At 42.0% G+C, this 17,226-nt stretch overlaps 1 protein-coding gene across 2 annotated transcripts in view; it reads right to left on the bottom strand.

Moving 5' to 3' along the window:
- Positions 1-17,226, bottom strand: part of LOC306962164 (CUB and sushi domain-containing protein 1-like) — a 388,198-nt gene that overhangs the window by 56,403 nt on the left and 314,569 nt on the right. For both annotated transcript variants that reach the window (XM_079555239.1, XM_079555240.1), the window contains exons 33-45: positions 14,070-14,186; positions 13,834-13,947; positions 8,612-8,707; positions 8,072-8,275; positions 7,454-7,578; positions 7,279-7,375; positions 5,978-6,082; positions 3,819-3,937; positions 3,667-3,736; positions 3,422-3,538; positions 3,032-3,241; positions 1,466-1,654; positions 787-964 (exon numbers count right to left, since the gene is read on the bottom strand). In XM_079555239.1, the coding sequence (XP_079411365.1) occupies positions 787-964; positions 1,466-1,654; positions 3,032-3,241; positions 3,422-3,538; positions 3,667-3,736; positions 3,819-3,937; positions 5,978-6,082; positions 7,279-7,375; positions 7,454-7,578; positions 8,072-8,275; positions 8,612-8,707; positions 13,834-13,947; positions 14,070-14,186 (1,741 nt within the window). The remainder of the gene's footprint in view (positions 1-786; positions 965-1,465; positions 1,655-3,031; positions 3,242-3,421; positions 3,539-3,666; positions 3,737-3,818; positions 3,938-5,977; positions 6,083-7,278; positions 7,376-7,453; positions 7,579-8,071; positions 8,276-8,611; positions 8,708-13,833; positions 13,948-14,069; positions 14,187-17,226) is intronic.

Here is a 17,226-nt window from a genome sequence, read left to right as displayed (position 1 = left end):
ATTATGCCACTACATAGGGATTTTCACAATAGCACTATAATGCAATTAAAGGGACTTTCGCATATAATGTACTGTAATGCAACTTAAAGGTACTTTCGCATAAAATGCACTGTAATGCAACTTAAAGGGACTTTCGCATATAATAAACTGTAATGCAACTTAAAGGGACTTTCGCATATAATAAACTGTGATGCAACTTAAAGGGACTTTCGCATATAATAAACTGTAATGCCACTTAAAGGGACTTTCGCATATAATAAACTGTGATGCAACTTAAAGGGACTTTCGCATATAATAAACTGTAATGCAACTTAAAGGGACTTTCGCATATAATGTTCTGTAATGCAACTTCAAGGCACTTTCGCATAAAATGCACTTTAATGCAACTTAAAGGGACTTTCGCATAAAATGCACTTTAATGCAACTTAATAGGGATTTTCGCATATAAAGCAGAATAATGCAACTTAAAGGGACTTTCGCATATAAAGCAGAATAATGCAACTTAATAGGGATTTTCACTTCAAAATGAGCGAGTTCAATCATGGAGCTCGCAAGGACCTAGTGTGATGAAGAGTGGTCGCAAGGGACGAGAGCGAGCGGGGTGGTCGCAAGAGACGAGAGCGAGCGGGGAGTGCGCCAGGGGCGAGGGCCTTTATCGCCGCGCGCGGCTTTAATTATTATTATTATTATTATTATTATTATTATTATTATTATTATTATTATTATTATTATTATTATTATTATTATTATTATTATTATTATTATTATTATTATTATTATTATTACCAGACGGCAATGTAATCAGTCACTGGCTCTGTCTGAAGCAGAGTGAAGTTGATATAAACTCCATGTCCATGCGGAACCGAGATGGTCCAGCCACAGTCCTGGGAGTTGGGATACTCAGAGGGATACTGCGGTGAATAGATGGTTCCATTCTCAGCTGTGATATTATAGCCACAAGGTGCTGTAAAAGACAGTAAATGATTATTAGATTACATAGAAATAAATGAAGAAAAGTTGAAAAGATTCAGGTAGGTTAATTTTTTCCAACCAAAAACAGCAGGATTCAACTGATCTAAAGCTGATGTTTTGCAACACAACAAGTAGCTGTTTGGGGGCTGGGTTGGTGAAGAAGAAGGCAGTGACACTTATCCATGCACAGGTGGGGGACATTTCTCATAGTCAAAAGGCAAATTCTGAATCATTACACTGGCATAGATAATAAATAAGGTTTAGCGTAAGCCTGAAGAAGTGATAGGTCCTTATTACTGTCAGCATTAATAGACTTAGGATTCATGACTCCAGAGGACTAAAATATACGAATATTCCAACATATCAATATGATTTTACAAATATGTAAAATGATACATTATGTTCTATGAAAATGTGACATGTGTGGCCCTGCAGAGAAGCCAAGCATATAAAAGTTACAGCCCAGTGAATGTGTGAAAGGACAAAACCTCACCTTCACATCGTGGAAAGGGATGGTTCCATTTCCGGTTAGCTCCATGCAAACACGTCAGTACAGGGTGTCCAATCAGCACATACCCAGGATAACACTGAAACGTCACTGACTGGCCTGCGCTGTAGTCGCTGTTGATGATGTCCCCATTCAGAAAGGGAGACGGGTCTTGGCAGTTTTGAAGCTGGTAAGCTGAAAGAAAAGGGAAAGGGATATGAATGCCATATATATAGCAGCAATTGGAATGATCTGCATTACAGGTAGATCTAGTAGCGCTCTGCATGTAGAGTCAGACTTTGCTTTAACGGTTTACGATTGATTTGAAACAACTAAGATCAACAATAAGGTGAAGAGCAAGAATTGACTGAATTTACTTAAAAATCAGGAGGGAACCAGAGCGAGCTCAATTTACTTTTGACAGACTGTCAAGTTGAGTACAAAAGTCAAGGTGCGGAATATTTGAGTGGGTTTCATAATGAACTAGAAATGAGGAAATTTAATATATAACAGTGATAAAGTTGCTTTTATTTGACAAATAATTTGTGCACTCCCTAAATTAGGGAAAATACAGTGGTCAAGTTGCAAAAAGCATTTAATGTCAGTAAAAAGAGAGTAAGTGTCTCTATCACCAACTTCAATATCATCACCAGGTTGTCCTCACTGTGGTGCAAATAGCTACAGATAGAAAAAAAACATGATATACAAATAATATTCCATTTATTTTAGTATGAGCCAGGAGTGCATCTCTGTGTCTTTGAAGTGAAGCACTTAGGGCTATCAGAAGCCTTCTGGACAGGATGCCAGTCTCTCAGAGGAACAAACTCTCCCTTAATGATGAGAGGACAGACATAAGGTTTTTCAAAGTCTTTAGTGTGATTCATCAGCAATCAAAGCTTGATTATAGCTTTTCTACTAGTATGTACTAACGGGGTAATATTACTGTTAAATTCATTCAATGCTGTGGTCTATATGATACGTATATGCCATATAACCACTAAAAAATCCTGCAGGATTACCATAATCCCATGATAAATTGAAAAAGATATGCATTAGCTCCTTGTAACTTTTGCTTTCTCTCCCCTTTAGAGACCACCAACACGCATTATTCAACTTGACACGGCATGTTGAGCAGATGTGCATGTTAAACAGAACAAATCATGGCCACTGTGGGCAGACAGGGTCATGATGGCTTCCTGCGCATTTCACCCTTCAAATCTGTTTTTATTTGATGAAAATTGGCCTCAGAACAACGACCACAAAGGTTTTTTGCACAGTACAGTCAGACTGAGGGCTCATAGACTGAATCTGGGTGCTATAGGAGTGGAGCCTTGAGGTAAAGTAAGGAACTAGGGCTTCTGAAAGGAAACTGGTCCATTACATTCAAAAAATAAAAAATAAAAAATATTTAAAAAAATAATCCAAAAAAAATCTCAATATACACACTAGAAAAATTAAGGCTACATTACTGTTGTCATGTCTGAGCTGATAGGAACATATCAAATGTGTGTGCAACCTATCTGATAAACTGCTCAAGTCATAGAAGAAAAAACACATGAGCATGTTACTCACCCTGGTAGGTGAGTTTGAAGCCCGGTCTGTTCTCTGAGTGGTCACTGTAGAAGTGGATGATGGTGAGGTGGGTGGTGCTAAGCAGAGGTGGGGGAAGCTGGGAGCCTGTGAACTGGCCAATAAGAGCTGAACTATGCTGTGGTCCAGCCCTGACTTCCAGAAAGTCATGGTTGTCTTCTGAGGAGAAGTTCTGAAACTGAACATGGGCTCCTGAAAATGAACAATGATATTACATTGAAAAAGTTTGAATGGGTCAGTATAGATAATAGTATACTTTCCAATATTTCCTATATTTTGAACAGTAAATACTTAAGATACAATGATTTCACCATTGCACTTGTAATGCAGTAAAGTTAAAATCGAATCTATTCTAATCTAATCTAATCTTACCATATCCAGTGGGTAGGACTATTTGCCATGTACAGTCCAGGTTTCCTGGGTAGTTGCCAGGGAAACCTGGACTAAGGATCACACCACTCATCTCAGTCAGCACTCCACCACAGCGAGCTAAAACAAAAGTGCACATAATTATAGCCGGTCACGTGAAGCAGCTAGAAAACACTAACATGTGAATAAAGGCAGTGTATTCTAGTGAAATAACAGCAATAAGTCAAACGATCAGGTCTGTGTGTTACCTATGCAAAGAGGAGGTGGGTAGTTCCAGCGACGCACTGTGCCAGGCATACAGGAAATGTGAGAGCGACCCTAGATATACATAATATAAGTATAGGTTAGTGGGATTATAGCGTTTACAATTGAGAAACATGTACTGTGTAAGTGGAGTCACCTGTAGTGTATAGCCAGGTTCACAAGAAAAGGCCACAACTTCATTAACCATGTACCTGTCTCCTGTCTTAATGCCGTTGGCTGGCATCATCGGCTCAGGACATGTTGTTAAACCAACAGCTGTAGACAAAATAAAAACAGCAAATTCATTATTCACTGTTGAGTTACATTTACGACATGTACTCTGACATTTTATTTCCATATATGGACCAGCTTCAGCTGAGACTCTTAAGAATACAAGTCGATATACAATATATATGATTTCCGGTAAATAAAAAAAAAAATCCAAACTGTGACACTGTAAAAAGGGTTAACAAGTGTCAGTTATGCAAACACGTAGTACAGTGGACTTGTATGACCATATGCTTCACCGGTCTACACAACTGTTCTCCTTTTGAAACTACACAGTGTTGAAAGGACTTTGGAGTATTCCCAACACAACAAAGGTTAAAAAGTGTGCTTAAGTTTGACAGGAGCCAGTCCATTATCGTAGCATCAGTCGGGCTGTAGAGTTGTCTTGTGTGTGTGTTTCACAAACTTCCAAAGGAGACTGCCCTCGAGCCGTTACCATGGCAACACAGGGCTGGAAGAGCAAGCAGAGAGAGAGAGAGAGAGGAGTCTGTGTCCGTGTGCATGTGCGTGTTTCTTGTGTGTCTGCTCTTGTTGCTTCATTATCTATGTTCCTACCAGCAAAAAGATGAGATCCCACAGAGCTCACAAACACAAATGGCCTAGCTCCTTTGAGCCATCTCTTCGATGAGTGTGTGTTTTCACAGGAGGACCAGGAAGACTTTTAGAGAAACATAAGTGAAAAAGCTGCATGACACACACCCATACAGAGTATTATTAGGCAGAGCATCAGCAGGCTGTCATGACAACTGATCAATGAAACGATTCCATTTGGCTGGCCATCTCTCTCTCCATGTGCAGCAAACGGCTCCCTCCACTCTGTGGTTATGAGGAAGCACTGATGCTCTATAAAATGCTGACAGCTCCACAATCTACCCCACTAGGGCCACTAGACTACAACAAGACATGTCAGCATTTAAATCTAACTGACTGGATTTACTATAGTTCTGCTCCAGTTTACTTGAGGACAGTCTAGGGAACAAAACATCTCACTTTACAGAAAGCCCCAAAAGTCACTTTAAGTTCAATGATGGTGTAATTAAAACACTAACTCTGTTAGAATTCATATTTTCACTTGGGTATTCTAAATACATTTAATATTCAAGTAAACATAAATATGTGCTTTTACATAATAGACGACAAATATTATGTATATTCAAAAAACAATAATAAATGAAAAAAATCTGAATCCCTAAAATGTCGAGTAAACAAACACTCAAACCTGTGGAGGGTGATTTTAAATTACTTGTTGTGAGATGGAGGGAATATTAGATGCTGAAATCAAAAATAACTACGCACATGGTGCAAAAGCTTTTTAATTAGGTTTGCCAGGTAAAAACAAGTTAAGCCTGGTATTTCCCTCAGTTACACTGTAATCCCATGTGACCTATAAGAAAAAAGCAATGTGTAGAGCAATAGATTCTTGATATTCTGGTGCATGTTTCCTTCATTTCAACTGAGACCAGGCTTTTGTAGTTGGAAAATAAATTCACAAAAAGCTAGGTAAAAAAAATAAAAGGTATTGCATTGTGTTGCATGGCACTACCTCTAAAATATAAAGCTACCATGGGCAGGAACTGTCAAGCTACAAATGTGTGCACTCACCTGCAAATACACTGAATGCAAGATCTGCTCAGAAAAGGGGACGTGTTCATTGATCTAGAAGTGATTCTAACCTAAAACATCTACAAAGGACCACAAAGCACAGCAGTGTTCTGGCTGTGTGTATGTGTGCAAACGTAGGCTGGTAATATACAAACTCGAGTCGAGATGTTTGCTTGTCATCCATAATCTGTTTTATTTTGCCTCATGAGTATACCTGACGTTCCTCTGTTTGTAGACAAAATCCACCTGTACATGTTTTGTTGCTGCCATGTTGATGTGTGTCTTTAAATGTGTGTGCCCTGGTATGTGAGAGTGGTTTGAGGCAAAAACCAGTTCGGGTCAGTGAGCCTGGATATCTGATGTTGAAGTTTGTGCTAAATCAACATGAGCGCACCGTGCTATTGTGTATTGCAAGGTTGTACTTACTTTTGTATTCTAGGTGAAAGCCCGCTGCTACTACACTGATGTCACTCTGAAAGTGCAGGAGGAGCTGATTGGACGTCGAGTTGAGAAGGGCTGGGGCTGTTGTTCCTGAAAACGTTAAAAGCATTTCTTAACCACTATGTAATACTATTTTTAATACTGAAAGGTGTTGATACAGATTATTTTCCCACTTACAGCTTATAAGTGGGATATACTTATAAGCAATAAGCAGTAAATGTTTTTAACAGGCATAGAAATACAGTATAATGTAGAGGAAAAACGTGATTTTTCAAAAAGTGAAAGCGACAAGGTTAGAGCATCACCAAATCTGTAACTTTTGAGGGATGTTCTTGATAAGCTATGGTAATCATTTCAAGACTGAAACAGTGGACTCAAGTACATTGGAGGACATGTGCGCTGATGTAACTGTTAATGAAAGGGGTTATAGTTCAGTTGGAAGTGTAATAGATGGCAAACCAGCAGATATGTATGCTTATAGGTGTATATACAGGTTAAAACAAAAGAGGACAGGGAATAAAAATAGACATATAACTGTTTATATTTAAACCTCCAGAGCACACAGGTACATGACAGGCACAGTGGATGAACAACATTTGGCCTTTTCTGGACAGCGAGTCATCCATCCAAACAGACAGCCATTATGGTGGCCATTATAGTGAGGCTCTTGTCAGCTGCTCAGAGCAGGCGCTCTGTGGTCACCACATCACTGTGGTTATAGTGGGCTGCCTCTTGAGTGGCTCCTTGAGAAGGGCACAGTCATTTGTGTGCATGCAAGAGTGTGTGTGCCCTCTAGGTGGCATGTTCCTTGTGTGATAGGTGTGTGACAGGTATGTGCTTGGGGCAGGTCACAGGGGACACTCCGGTGGGAAATTTGAAAAGGTTAGATCATTCTTTATTCCTGTCTGTCTTTCTCCACTGCCACATTTCTTTCTTCCTTCACTTAACCTGATGCTGACACACCTCCCCTCCTCAATCTTAACTTGCCCGAGAATTTATCTGGAAACATTTATAGTGTTACATGATATTATGAGTCATCTATCACGGATCTCCAGTGTAACATTATATGTGTTGAAACAAGGATACAGCGTCAGTGGTGGGCGACATGTCATATGTAATCCATCAAATCCCTGTAGCCTGTGTATGTGCTTATCCACGTATGGGGGTGCAGCAGTGTGCGGATCTATAGTTTAAGACCTGTCAAGACTCATCTATCACGTGCCGAACACCTATTGTGTGGGCTCGTGTGTGTGCGATAGGAGGAGAGTGTGAACATATTGTCATACCAGAAAATGACCCTAATTTAGGAGCTGTCATGTCGCCTCCGTCATAGATCTCCAGAGAATCCCAGTTGTGCTCGGTGGCGAACGTCATCACTTGAATCTACAATACAAAGCAAATGAAAGATTATTGAGATTTCGCAGACTTAATTATAGTGCGATTTGGAGCAGGTTTTCCCACCTGTATGCCAGCTCCCTCGCTGACATGGATCCTCCAGAGACAGTTGAGGCTGTTTGGGTACGGCTCGGGATATCCAGGAGACAGGATGGTACCGCGGCGCTCTGTCAAATTGCCACTGCAGGGAACTGGAATGATAACATGAAAAATGTATTTGTTGACAAAGTTTATTAACGAAGTGGCTAACAAAGATGACAGGTTGCAGCAATGTGGTTTGTGCACACTGAGAGACATTACAGTGCTCAAATTACCACTACAGGGTGCCATTGAGTGAAGATGATAACAAAGATTATTTATTGAAGGAAGTAAAATGACAGCTGAAACAGTTAGCTCTGTGTGTGGGGAGAGAGAGAGAGAGAGAGAGAGCTTTTATGCATGCATATAAGGTAATTACTTCAAATGACTTAATAGACACTAATTTATAGGACATATTCATTTGCTTATTGTAATAGCACTATATGCATTTCAGTGAATTTTGATTGACTGGATAAAAGCATAAGCCATCTTATTCACTCACCTTTGTGTAATTAGAATAGTCATACAAAATGTTATCAAGCTATTCTTTGAAGTACAATTTATTAAAAAAAAAGACATTACATATTTTGGGAAAGTGAGCCATACCTATGCAGGTTGGTGTGGATGCGTTCCACTGGGCGAGGGCCCCTGGTACCGCCTGGCACTGTATTGCACTCGATCCTTTGAGCAGATATCCTGGACTGCACTCAAAGCGAACCACCGAGCCAGCGGAGAACTCTGAACCAATCCGCCTCCCATACCGTGGTTCTGGCACCGAGCTGCACTGACTGTCACTGGTCCGAGGTACAGCTAAAAATTATATGATGGGAGGTTATAAAAACGCGACATTCCTGTACAACTGGAAGCAAGAAGGGATCTTTAAGTGGACATGTCGCACAGAAGTGAGGGTTAAAAACATTGTTGTAAGCTCAGAATGGGTCTGGTGATGGATTTTGGCTTCTAATTGTGGAGGACAGTTTTGTGTTCCATCAATGACACAGCAAAATCCAGGAAATACAGATCGGAGCGCTTCAGCAGTAGAAGAAGAATCAACCAAAGTGAACAGGATCACACAGAATTGTGTGACTCAACAAAGAATATGTATCCTTTAATGTTGAATTTGTAAAAAGTAAATTGCAAAGTTACCTTGATAGACAAAGTGAAAGCCTCGAGCTGACTGGCCACTCTTAGCATTGAACCGCAGCATGATCTGGTTGGAGGTGGCGAGTGGCAATGTCTCTCCTAGGACACACACAAACACACAACAAACAAAATAATAAGACAGAGTACTTCGATTTTTGCAGGTATTTGTAAATAATCTCAAACACATCTTTGTCACTATCTTTCACGTTGCTGGCTAGAAAATGTAATATTAATCTAAAACAACAAACAACCTGATCTCACTGTAAGCCCATCCCACCCCCCTCCTTTTGCGCTGTGTTTTTTTTTTTTTACTCCAGCATTAGGCTCAGGAAGAGATTGAGAGGTGAGGAAAGTATTTCTCAGGAGGAGCGTTTAAGAAACAGGAGGAGATTTTGGGGGGCTGTCGCCACAGTGCCAACAATAGCCACTGAAGAAGATTTAAAGATTTATCAAAGATCTGCGAGTGGGTCAAAACACAGTACCAAAAGTTGAATTCGCATAATAAACGTTTTAACTTTTTTTCCAGCTTGTATGGCTTAATGAAATGTTGTTGTGATGTTGTAAAGTTTTCCACGATGTTAATGTTAGCACTTTCATTAGCATTAGCATAACTTCAGTCCATCAGAGAAAGTTTTTAGAGGAGGCCGATTGGTTGTCTCCTTTTCATCAGAAGCCTTTTGAAAACGTGGAGTAATGGAAAGGAAGTCTATTTTTGACTTTTTCCTCCAAACTTTTTTTTCTTTTACTTGACCCTCTTAAGATTGGGATATGACAACAGTAACAGCCAGCCCTGTCCTCCTGCAACACCAGTATGTGACGGCACACACACACACACACACACACACACACACACACACACACACACACACGCAAACCAAGTAACGATGATAAATGAGGGGAACGTGGCCTGGTGTGGCTGACATTTAGAGCCATCATTAGCCGCATCAGAATGAGGGTGCATGTGTTGGTATGCAGCCCTGTGTGTTAATATGTTTGTGGCAGGATAATCAGTCACTTAGCTGGAACAATGTGCTACAGTGCTTTTTGTCTGTATCAATACATGTGTGTACAGGGAGGAGTGTAATGATGCAGATAACATTATTTTGTACGACTTGCCGCGTTCGAGCCAAAAGGGGCATTTCAGACCTAAATTAACATTAAAAATAAGCCACCCATTCTAGCCCGTTTCTTTTGAACTAACACAGATGGATAGTGCCGGGGAGGAAAGAAAATTGCATCATGTTGAGCTACATTAAGCAGAGCGCCACATCCTCCCGCTCATTATGTAGAACAATGGCCACTGACCGTTTAAGGAGACAGAAACAAAAATAACCATCTTAAAGTAAATACATTAAAAGTTCTTGAGTTGAGAGAAATTTTGTTGAATTTCAGTAGCTTTGGACTAAACTGATATAACACAGAGTTACCAATGAAACAGGAATTCTGCTTTCTCTAACTTTTCTCTAGCTGCTTTTTCTAACACTGGAAATGAGACAAGAGAAATGGAGAGAAAAACAGCTTGCTAAATCCTCATAATTCAAGAACGTATTTTATTATTATTATTATTATTATTATTATTATTATTATTATAATAATAATAATAATAATTAATAATAATAATAATAATAATAATAATTATTATTATTATTATTATTATTATTACCCGGAAGTAAGGGATGCCGTCAAGCTGAAGAAGGAGTCCTACCTAGCCTTGTTGGCTTGTGGGACTCCTGGGGCAGCTGAGAGGTACCGGCAGGCCAAGCGTGCTGCAGCTCGTGCGGTCGCAGAGGCAAAAACTCGTGTCTGGGAGGAGTTCGGGGAGGCCATGGAGGAAGACTATCGGTCGGCCTCGAAGAAATTCTGGCAAACCATCCGGCGCCTCAGGAGGGGGAAGCAGTGCTTCACCAACACTGTGTACAGTGCGGGTGGGGGGCTGCTGACCTCGACTGGGGATGTCGTCGGACGGTGGAAGGAGTACTTCGAGGACCTCCTCAACCCCGCCGTCACGTCTTCCGATGAGGAAGCAGAGGCTGGGGACTTGGAGGTGGGCTCGCCCATCACCGGGGCTGAAGTCACCGAGGTGGTGAGAAAGCTCCTCGGTGGCAAGGCTCCGGGGGTGGATGAGATTCGCCCTGAGTACCTTAAGTCTCTGGATGTTGTAGGACTGTCTTGGCTGACACGTCTCTGCAACATCGCGTGGCGGTCGGGGACAGTGCCCCTGGATTGGCAGACCGGGGTGGTGGTCCCTCTCTTTAAGAAGGGGGATCGGAGGGTGTGTTCCAATTACAGAGGAATCACCCTCCTTAGCCTCCCCGGTAAGGTCTACTCCAGGGTGCTGGAGAGGAGGATCCGGCCGATAGTTGAACCTCGGATTCAGGAGGAACAATGCGGTTTTCGTCCTGGTCGTGGCACACTGGACCAACTCTATACCCTCCGTCGGGTGCTCGAGGGTTCGTGGGAGTTCGCCCAACCAGTCCACATGTGTTTTGTGGACTTGGAGAAAGCGTTCGACCGCGTCCCTCGTGGTGCCCTGTGGGGGGTGCTCCGGGAGTATGGGGTCCGGGGCCCTCTGCTAAGGGCTGTCCGTTCCCTGTATGACCGCAGCAGGAGCTTGGTTCGCATTGCCGGCAGTAAGTCAGACCTGTTCCCGGTGCGTGTTGGTCTCCGCCAGGGCTGCCCTTTATCACCGGTTCTGTTCATTACTTTTATGGACAGAATTTCTCGGCGCAGCCAGGGGCCGGAGGGTGTCCGGTTTGGGAGCCTCAGAGTCTCATCTCTGCTGTTTGCAGATGATGCTGTTCTGTTGGCTTCAACAAACCGGGACCTTCAGCACGCACTGGGGCGGTTTGCAGCCGAGTGTGTAGCGGCCGGGATGAGGATCAGCACCTCCAAATCCGAGGCCATGGTCCTCCACCGGAAAAAGGTGGTTTCCCCTCTCCAGGTCGGTGGGGAGTCCTTACCTCAAGTGGAGGAGTTCAAGTATCTCGGGGTCTTGTTCACGAGTGAGGGACGGATGGAGCGTGAGATCGACAGACGGATCGGTGCAGCGTCAGCAGTGATGCGGTCGCTGTATCGGTCTGTCGTGGTGAAGAGGGAGCTGAGTCGGAGGGCAAAGCTCTCGATTTACCGATCGATCTACGTTCCCACCCTCACCTATGGTCATGAGATTTGGGTAATGACCGAAAGGACAAGATCGCGAATACAAGCGGCCGAAATGAGTTTCCTTCGCAGGGTGGCTGGGCGCACCCTCCGAGATCGGGTGAGGAGCTCAGCTACCCGGGAGGAGCTCGGAGTAGAGTCGCTGCTCCTCCACGTCGAAAGGAGCCAGCTGAGGTGGCTCGGGCATCTGTTTCGGATGCCTCCTGGTCGCCTCCCGCGGGAGGTGTTCCAGGCATGTCCTAGTGGGACAAGGCCTCGTGGAAGACCCAGGACACGGTGGTGGGACTATGTCTCCGAGCTGGCCTGGTGTCGCCTCGGGGTCCCCCCAGAACAGCTGGAGGAAGTGTGTGTGGATCGGGAAGTTTGGGCATCTCTGCTGAGACTGCTGCCCCCGCGACCCGGCCCCGGATAAAGCGGAAGAAAATGGATGGATGGATGGATGGATTATTATTATTATTATTATTATTATTATTATTATTATTATTATTATTATTATAATTATTATTATTATTATTATTATTATTATTACTTAATAATAAATAGGTTTTATTTTAAAATAGCATGAACATGAATGAAATGAATTGTCATTGTCTGGTAGAAATAAATACCACAATATCACAAAGAAGCCTATTTTTGTTTATTCCATATCTAATTACATTTTATTGATGGTTAAAACTGGAAAGTTAATCTCAAGAGTTACCGCATTAAGTGCATCTTAAGTAACACCCAGGCATTATCAGTTTCAGACACTCAGATGTTTTATGGTCTGCGAAATCACTGAACAAACATTTTATTGGCTGATGCCTAATTATCTTTATTAAAGCACACACTTTTCCACTGAGTAAACAGAGCAGAACAGGGGAAATGTGATAAAAGCTCTGTGTGCTGTAGTAAAAAATATCCAGCGTGAACTCCAGAGGGATTCCCCTGCAGCGTGCCCTCTGGCCACAGCAGATAAGAGAAGAACACAACACTCCACAGCAATAAGAGCACATTTCGCCTGCAACTATGCTGATCAATAATTTCTCCTATTGTCTTTGTTCTTCCTGCATTACAACCTCCATTCATGACAACAGAGTCACGTGTGTCTGGGTGTGACTTCACTTGCAGAAAAGCAAGCATGAGGAAAGAAAAATGGGAGAGTAACGTAATGCGACACGATATACACAGTCTACAAGGCCGAGTGAGACGGTGGTGATTTTTGTTACGGTGCTACTGTAGCAAACATCCATCACTGTTGGAGAAATACTGACAGTGTGTTCAAAAGTCCCCTAAGATGTATAATCCGGGAACTTTTATCCTGGTACACATGCAAATGCAGACGCATTGCAGTTTACGACTATGATGAAATAAAAACTATAATTTCATAGAGACATATCCAGATCCACCAACTGTGTGGTTGTACTGCTTTTGAATGTTCACCAAAGTTTAAAGCAGAACTAAGTAACTCATTCCCCATAGAAGCCATAAGCGCCACTGCATGTGTCGTAGCATGTTGCTTTTTTTTACTCATTAATTGTCCATGAGAGTAAATACTACGCTGACAGAAAATACAAAGGGATAGATGGATAATGTACATCCAATTACACAATGGAGATCATTTTTGTCAACTTGGCTGTAAATACTGTTTAAGTGGCGCTAGCCCACAGCTAGCTTTGCCCGTTAGCCTGCTAGCTTCATCTTCGTGATTCCATTAGTGTGTATTGGGCCTCCGGGTCAGAGCAGGGAAAGTTGCAACCGTGGTTTTCTGGCACCAGGGGGAGGTGAAAGACCCCCCAATCATCCCATCAACACTTGTATTACCCCCAGAGGGACTACGAAAAGGTTTCATAAAGGTAAACAAGTTACTTTGTTCTGCTTTAAGGTGTGTGAAAAATTCCATTCCTCGCCCACAGAAAGTTACAACCACAACAGTGTTTTTAAGAATAATAAATACAATTCTAGCATTTCAGCACCAGTTTCCCTGGAAAAAACAACAACTAATAAAACAGATGGGATAAGAATACACACCTGAACCCACTTTATTTCTGACAAATAAAATATGAGAACTTCTAGTGGAGACATACCAGAATGAGAGCCAGCCAGAGAACTGAGTAGACGGGCATTTTCATTGGCTCCATCAAACAGCTCCACAGAGTCGTTCATCGCAGTCATAAAAACCGCAAACTGACCAAACACCACTGGAGAGAAAAAAAGGAGGCAGAAAGGCAGATTCATGCTTATTGAAAAATATGGGTATTTGCTGTCCCTCCAGTATGAATAACCTCTGCGAGATAATTGTGTTGTGTGTAATTGTACTCACCAAACTGTGGGGACACACTGATGTAATAGGAGCATGTCTGCCTGGTGGTGTAGTTCAGAGGGTAATTAGGAGACAGCACCACCCCCTCAGAACCACCGTACTGTCCTCCACATGGGGCTGCGGGGAGAAAAGAAAACATGTTATTCATATATTAGTAAAACCAAAACTACTTGGACTGTGTGATGCTTAATTATCTCATATCCTCCGGTAATAATTAGAATCAGATTTATTTTTGATCTTGGAACAATATGAAAAAAAAGGCTCCTGCTAATTTACAGTTGGGTCAATCAAAATAATTGTATTGCCATCTTCTTATTTGTTGGCATGTACTGTATATCCCATATGCATCTCAGTATACTTATGGTCCATTCCGATAAAATATACAGCTTTATGAGATTCACAAACATTGTGACCACTATTTTATGAGAAAATTACGGCACCGTCGTCAGTGTAGATCCTTTTGACAACAGCCCGGCAGGAAAAACTCTCCTGAATTAATTTATGTGCGGCGGGCTACAGCACAGTGTGGGATCTTCTGTATCAGCGCTGTGCAATTTCTAAAAGCCTATTAATCCTCGCTACCATTACAAGACCCACAAGAAGCAGAGAGAGCGCAGGCTTGATCCATCCTCCAGCTCCCGAGAGGGTTACGAGCCTTGTGCGTGAACAGCGTGTGGGCGTGAACACATTTATACTGCGGACTCCAACAAGCAAGGTCAATGAAATAAGAGTAAGCAGCGATGTCCCTGAGTGCTAAGTGTGAGTGTCAGAGGTTTGGAGAGATAGCAACACATCTGTCAGGGCCGTACACACAGACAGAGACCACTGCGGCTCATCAGCATCACCTCTGCTGACCTCCGCACTTCACATGGCCAGAGTAATGGAATGCCAATACAACTTTTCTGTGATCAGAATGTCACTTCCACAGGGACGCTGTTATTTGGACATATTACTCAAGAAGAGAGGGAGAATGTAAGTAAAAAAAAATGTTGTGCTTGCCAAGTTTTCAAACTATTTTATAATAGTCCATTATTCTTTGTTTCCTCAAGTAAGCTTACTGTGCTTACTGCTATGAATACTAGTTTCATCACTAACAACCCTGCATGCTACGTCTGCTTATAAAACGACTAGTAATACATCTCCATTACTACCCATACCCATTTTATTATTACATTATCTAGCTCCAGTGCTATTCTTTTTGTGTCATTGGCAGCGACGGAGCCTACACATACAATAAGTGAGGTTAGTAAGTACATTTTACTCACTAAAATCTATTTCTCAGAAAATACACTTGGTAAAATGTCTTTGTTAGAATTCAGATCTTAATGCTCAATTCAGGCATTTTGGTTAAACACAATTACATTTTTTTTATTCATTACAACTCTTTATGTGATATTCTGTATGGACTAATGTGTCTCCGAAGCAGAGCTGGAAGAAGAACTGTTTAAGAAAAAATAATAGACACAAGAACAAAGAATTTAATAATAATAAAAAATATTAAAGTAACAGATAAAAGTATTAGATCTGTGTGGTTCAACTGGCATAAGAGACCAGATATAACAATACACATACAATATATAATATGGTAATCTGGTATCTTGAACATTGCACAGGTGGAGGTCGACAGTCTTTAAGTGGTCGCTTCTTTTCCTACAGCTAAATAAAAAAACAGCCTTTTCCACAGCTCCAGAACAAGAGCTTTTTTTAATGGATTTGATGTATTTTGGATTGGCCCTTGCTGCGCTGCTGAATTCAAACCCTCAGGTCTAGAGGTCCTGACGCGATCTACTCACAATCTCCCAGTGGCAAAGCTTTAGGCTCAACTGTCAGAATTCTCAAAAGCAGTCGTATACGTGTTCTTTGATCAGTTCACACCCCCTCACCGTAGCATGCCTACACTGAGACTCACACACAATTATTGTAGATGCAGCCAAGGCAAGTCACAATCATACACGTAAAGCTGCTTTGATCATCCACATACACTTTTGCAGCCCTACCTCTCACGGTCTGCATTTCAAATTATTTTTTGCTATCGCAAAACATGGATAATTTACCAAAATAAGAACATAAAACTTACTGACAGTTCCCAAACTTTCAACTAAAGCTCCAGGATATCATATGAGTAGTTATCATTGTGTAGGCCATGAGCAGCATTACGGGATAAAATAACTGTCTTTTCTCTAACACGGTGACAGACAAAGGACATCTCCGATGAAGGAAAAGGCAAGACAAGTTCTTTATTTCATATATGAAACAAAGAACTTGTCTTACCTAATAGTGGAACAGTAAACAGGCCTCTAGGCTGTGTGCTTTGCCAGTCTGACATTTTGTCTACGAGAGCGAGAGGAAGCCTCTGAAGATGGAAGCGAAACATCCTCAACTCAACCAACTCAATCCGGTTGACGATATTTGAAAACCTCTACTGCGATTCGCTACGATCTACTACGATATTTACCCTCACTGTGTACGTCCGTTTTCCCATTGCTAAATCCATGTGTGTACAATGACTTGTGTGTGTGCGCTTGCCTCTAGGCGGCACTCTGTAATAGCTGTGTCTCCGTGCCTTTTATGCACACACAACCCTATCAACAGTCACAGAGAATTCCTTCTTCCTCGCACCAGCTCTTAGTTACCATGGAAACCAATAAAAGAGTGGCCCGAGATAGTGCACGCTTGTGAGGGAGCGAGAGAAGCGAAGTAAGTCGAAGAGGGAGATGGTGGGAAAAATACAGAGGAAATCGTGGACAGACAAAGTAGGTAGGAGGTTTGAGAGACAGAAGTATAGTTAATGGCGAAAGGATGCGGGCAGGGGATGACAAGGAATAAAAAGGAAAAGCGCAGACAGAGGCAGTGTAAAGTGGAGATATATTATTTAAAGAGGTCTCACTACGTCTAATGAGTTTGGTCTGAAAGCCTCAGGAGCTGCCCAAAGATGGACAGACAGTCGCAAAAAGTTCCCCAACTAAGAAGTGTGTGGGGAGAAAAATCCAATATGGCACCTCCGAAGACTGACACCGAGATTTGTTCAGTGATTCATCAGCCTAATGACTGCCCATGTCAAGGCATAAATCAATGCATCATAAAAGTGAAATTTACGTGCACGCAACTACAAATCCAATTCTGAAACAGTGTAAAAAATATTGAACAGGTAATGTTT

Source organism: Gobius niger (assembly GCF_951799975.1).
Source record: "Gobius niger genome assembly, chromosome: 4".
Classification (NCBI taxonomy): Eukaryota; Metazoa; Chordata; class Actinopteri; order Gobiiformes; family Gobiidae; genus Gobius; species Gobius niger.
Note: the sequence above shows the minus strand (reverse complement) of the source record. Positions and strands in the feature narration are given on the sequence as shown.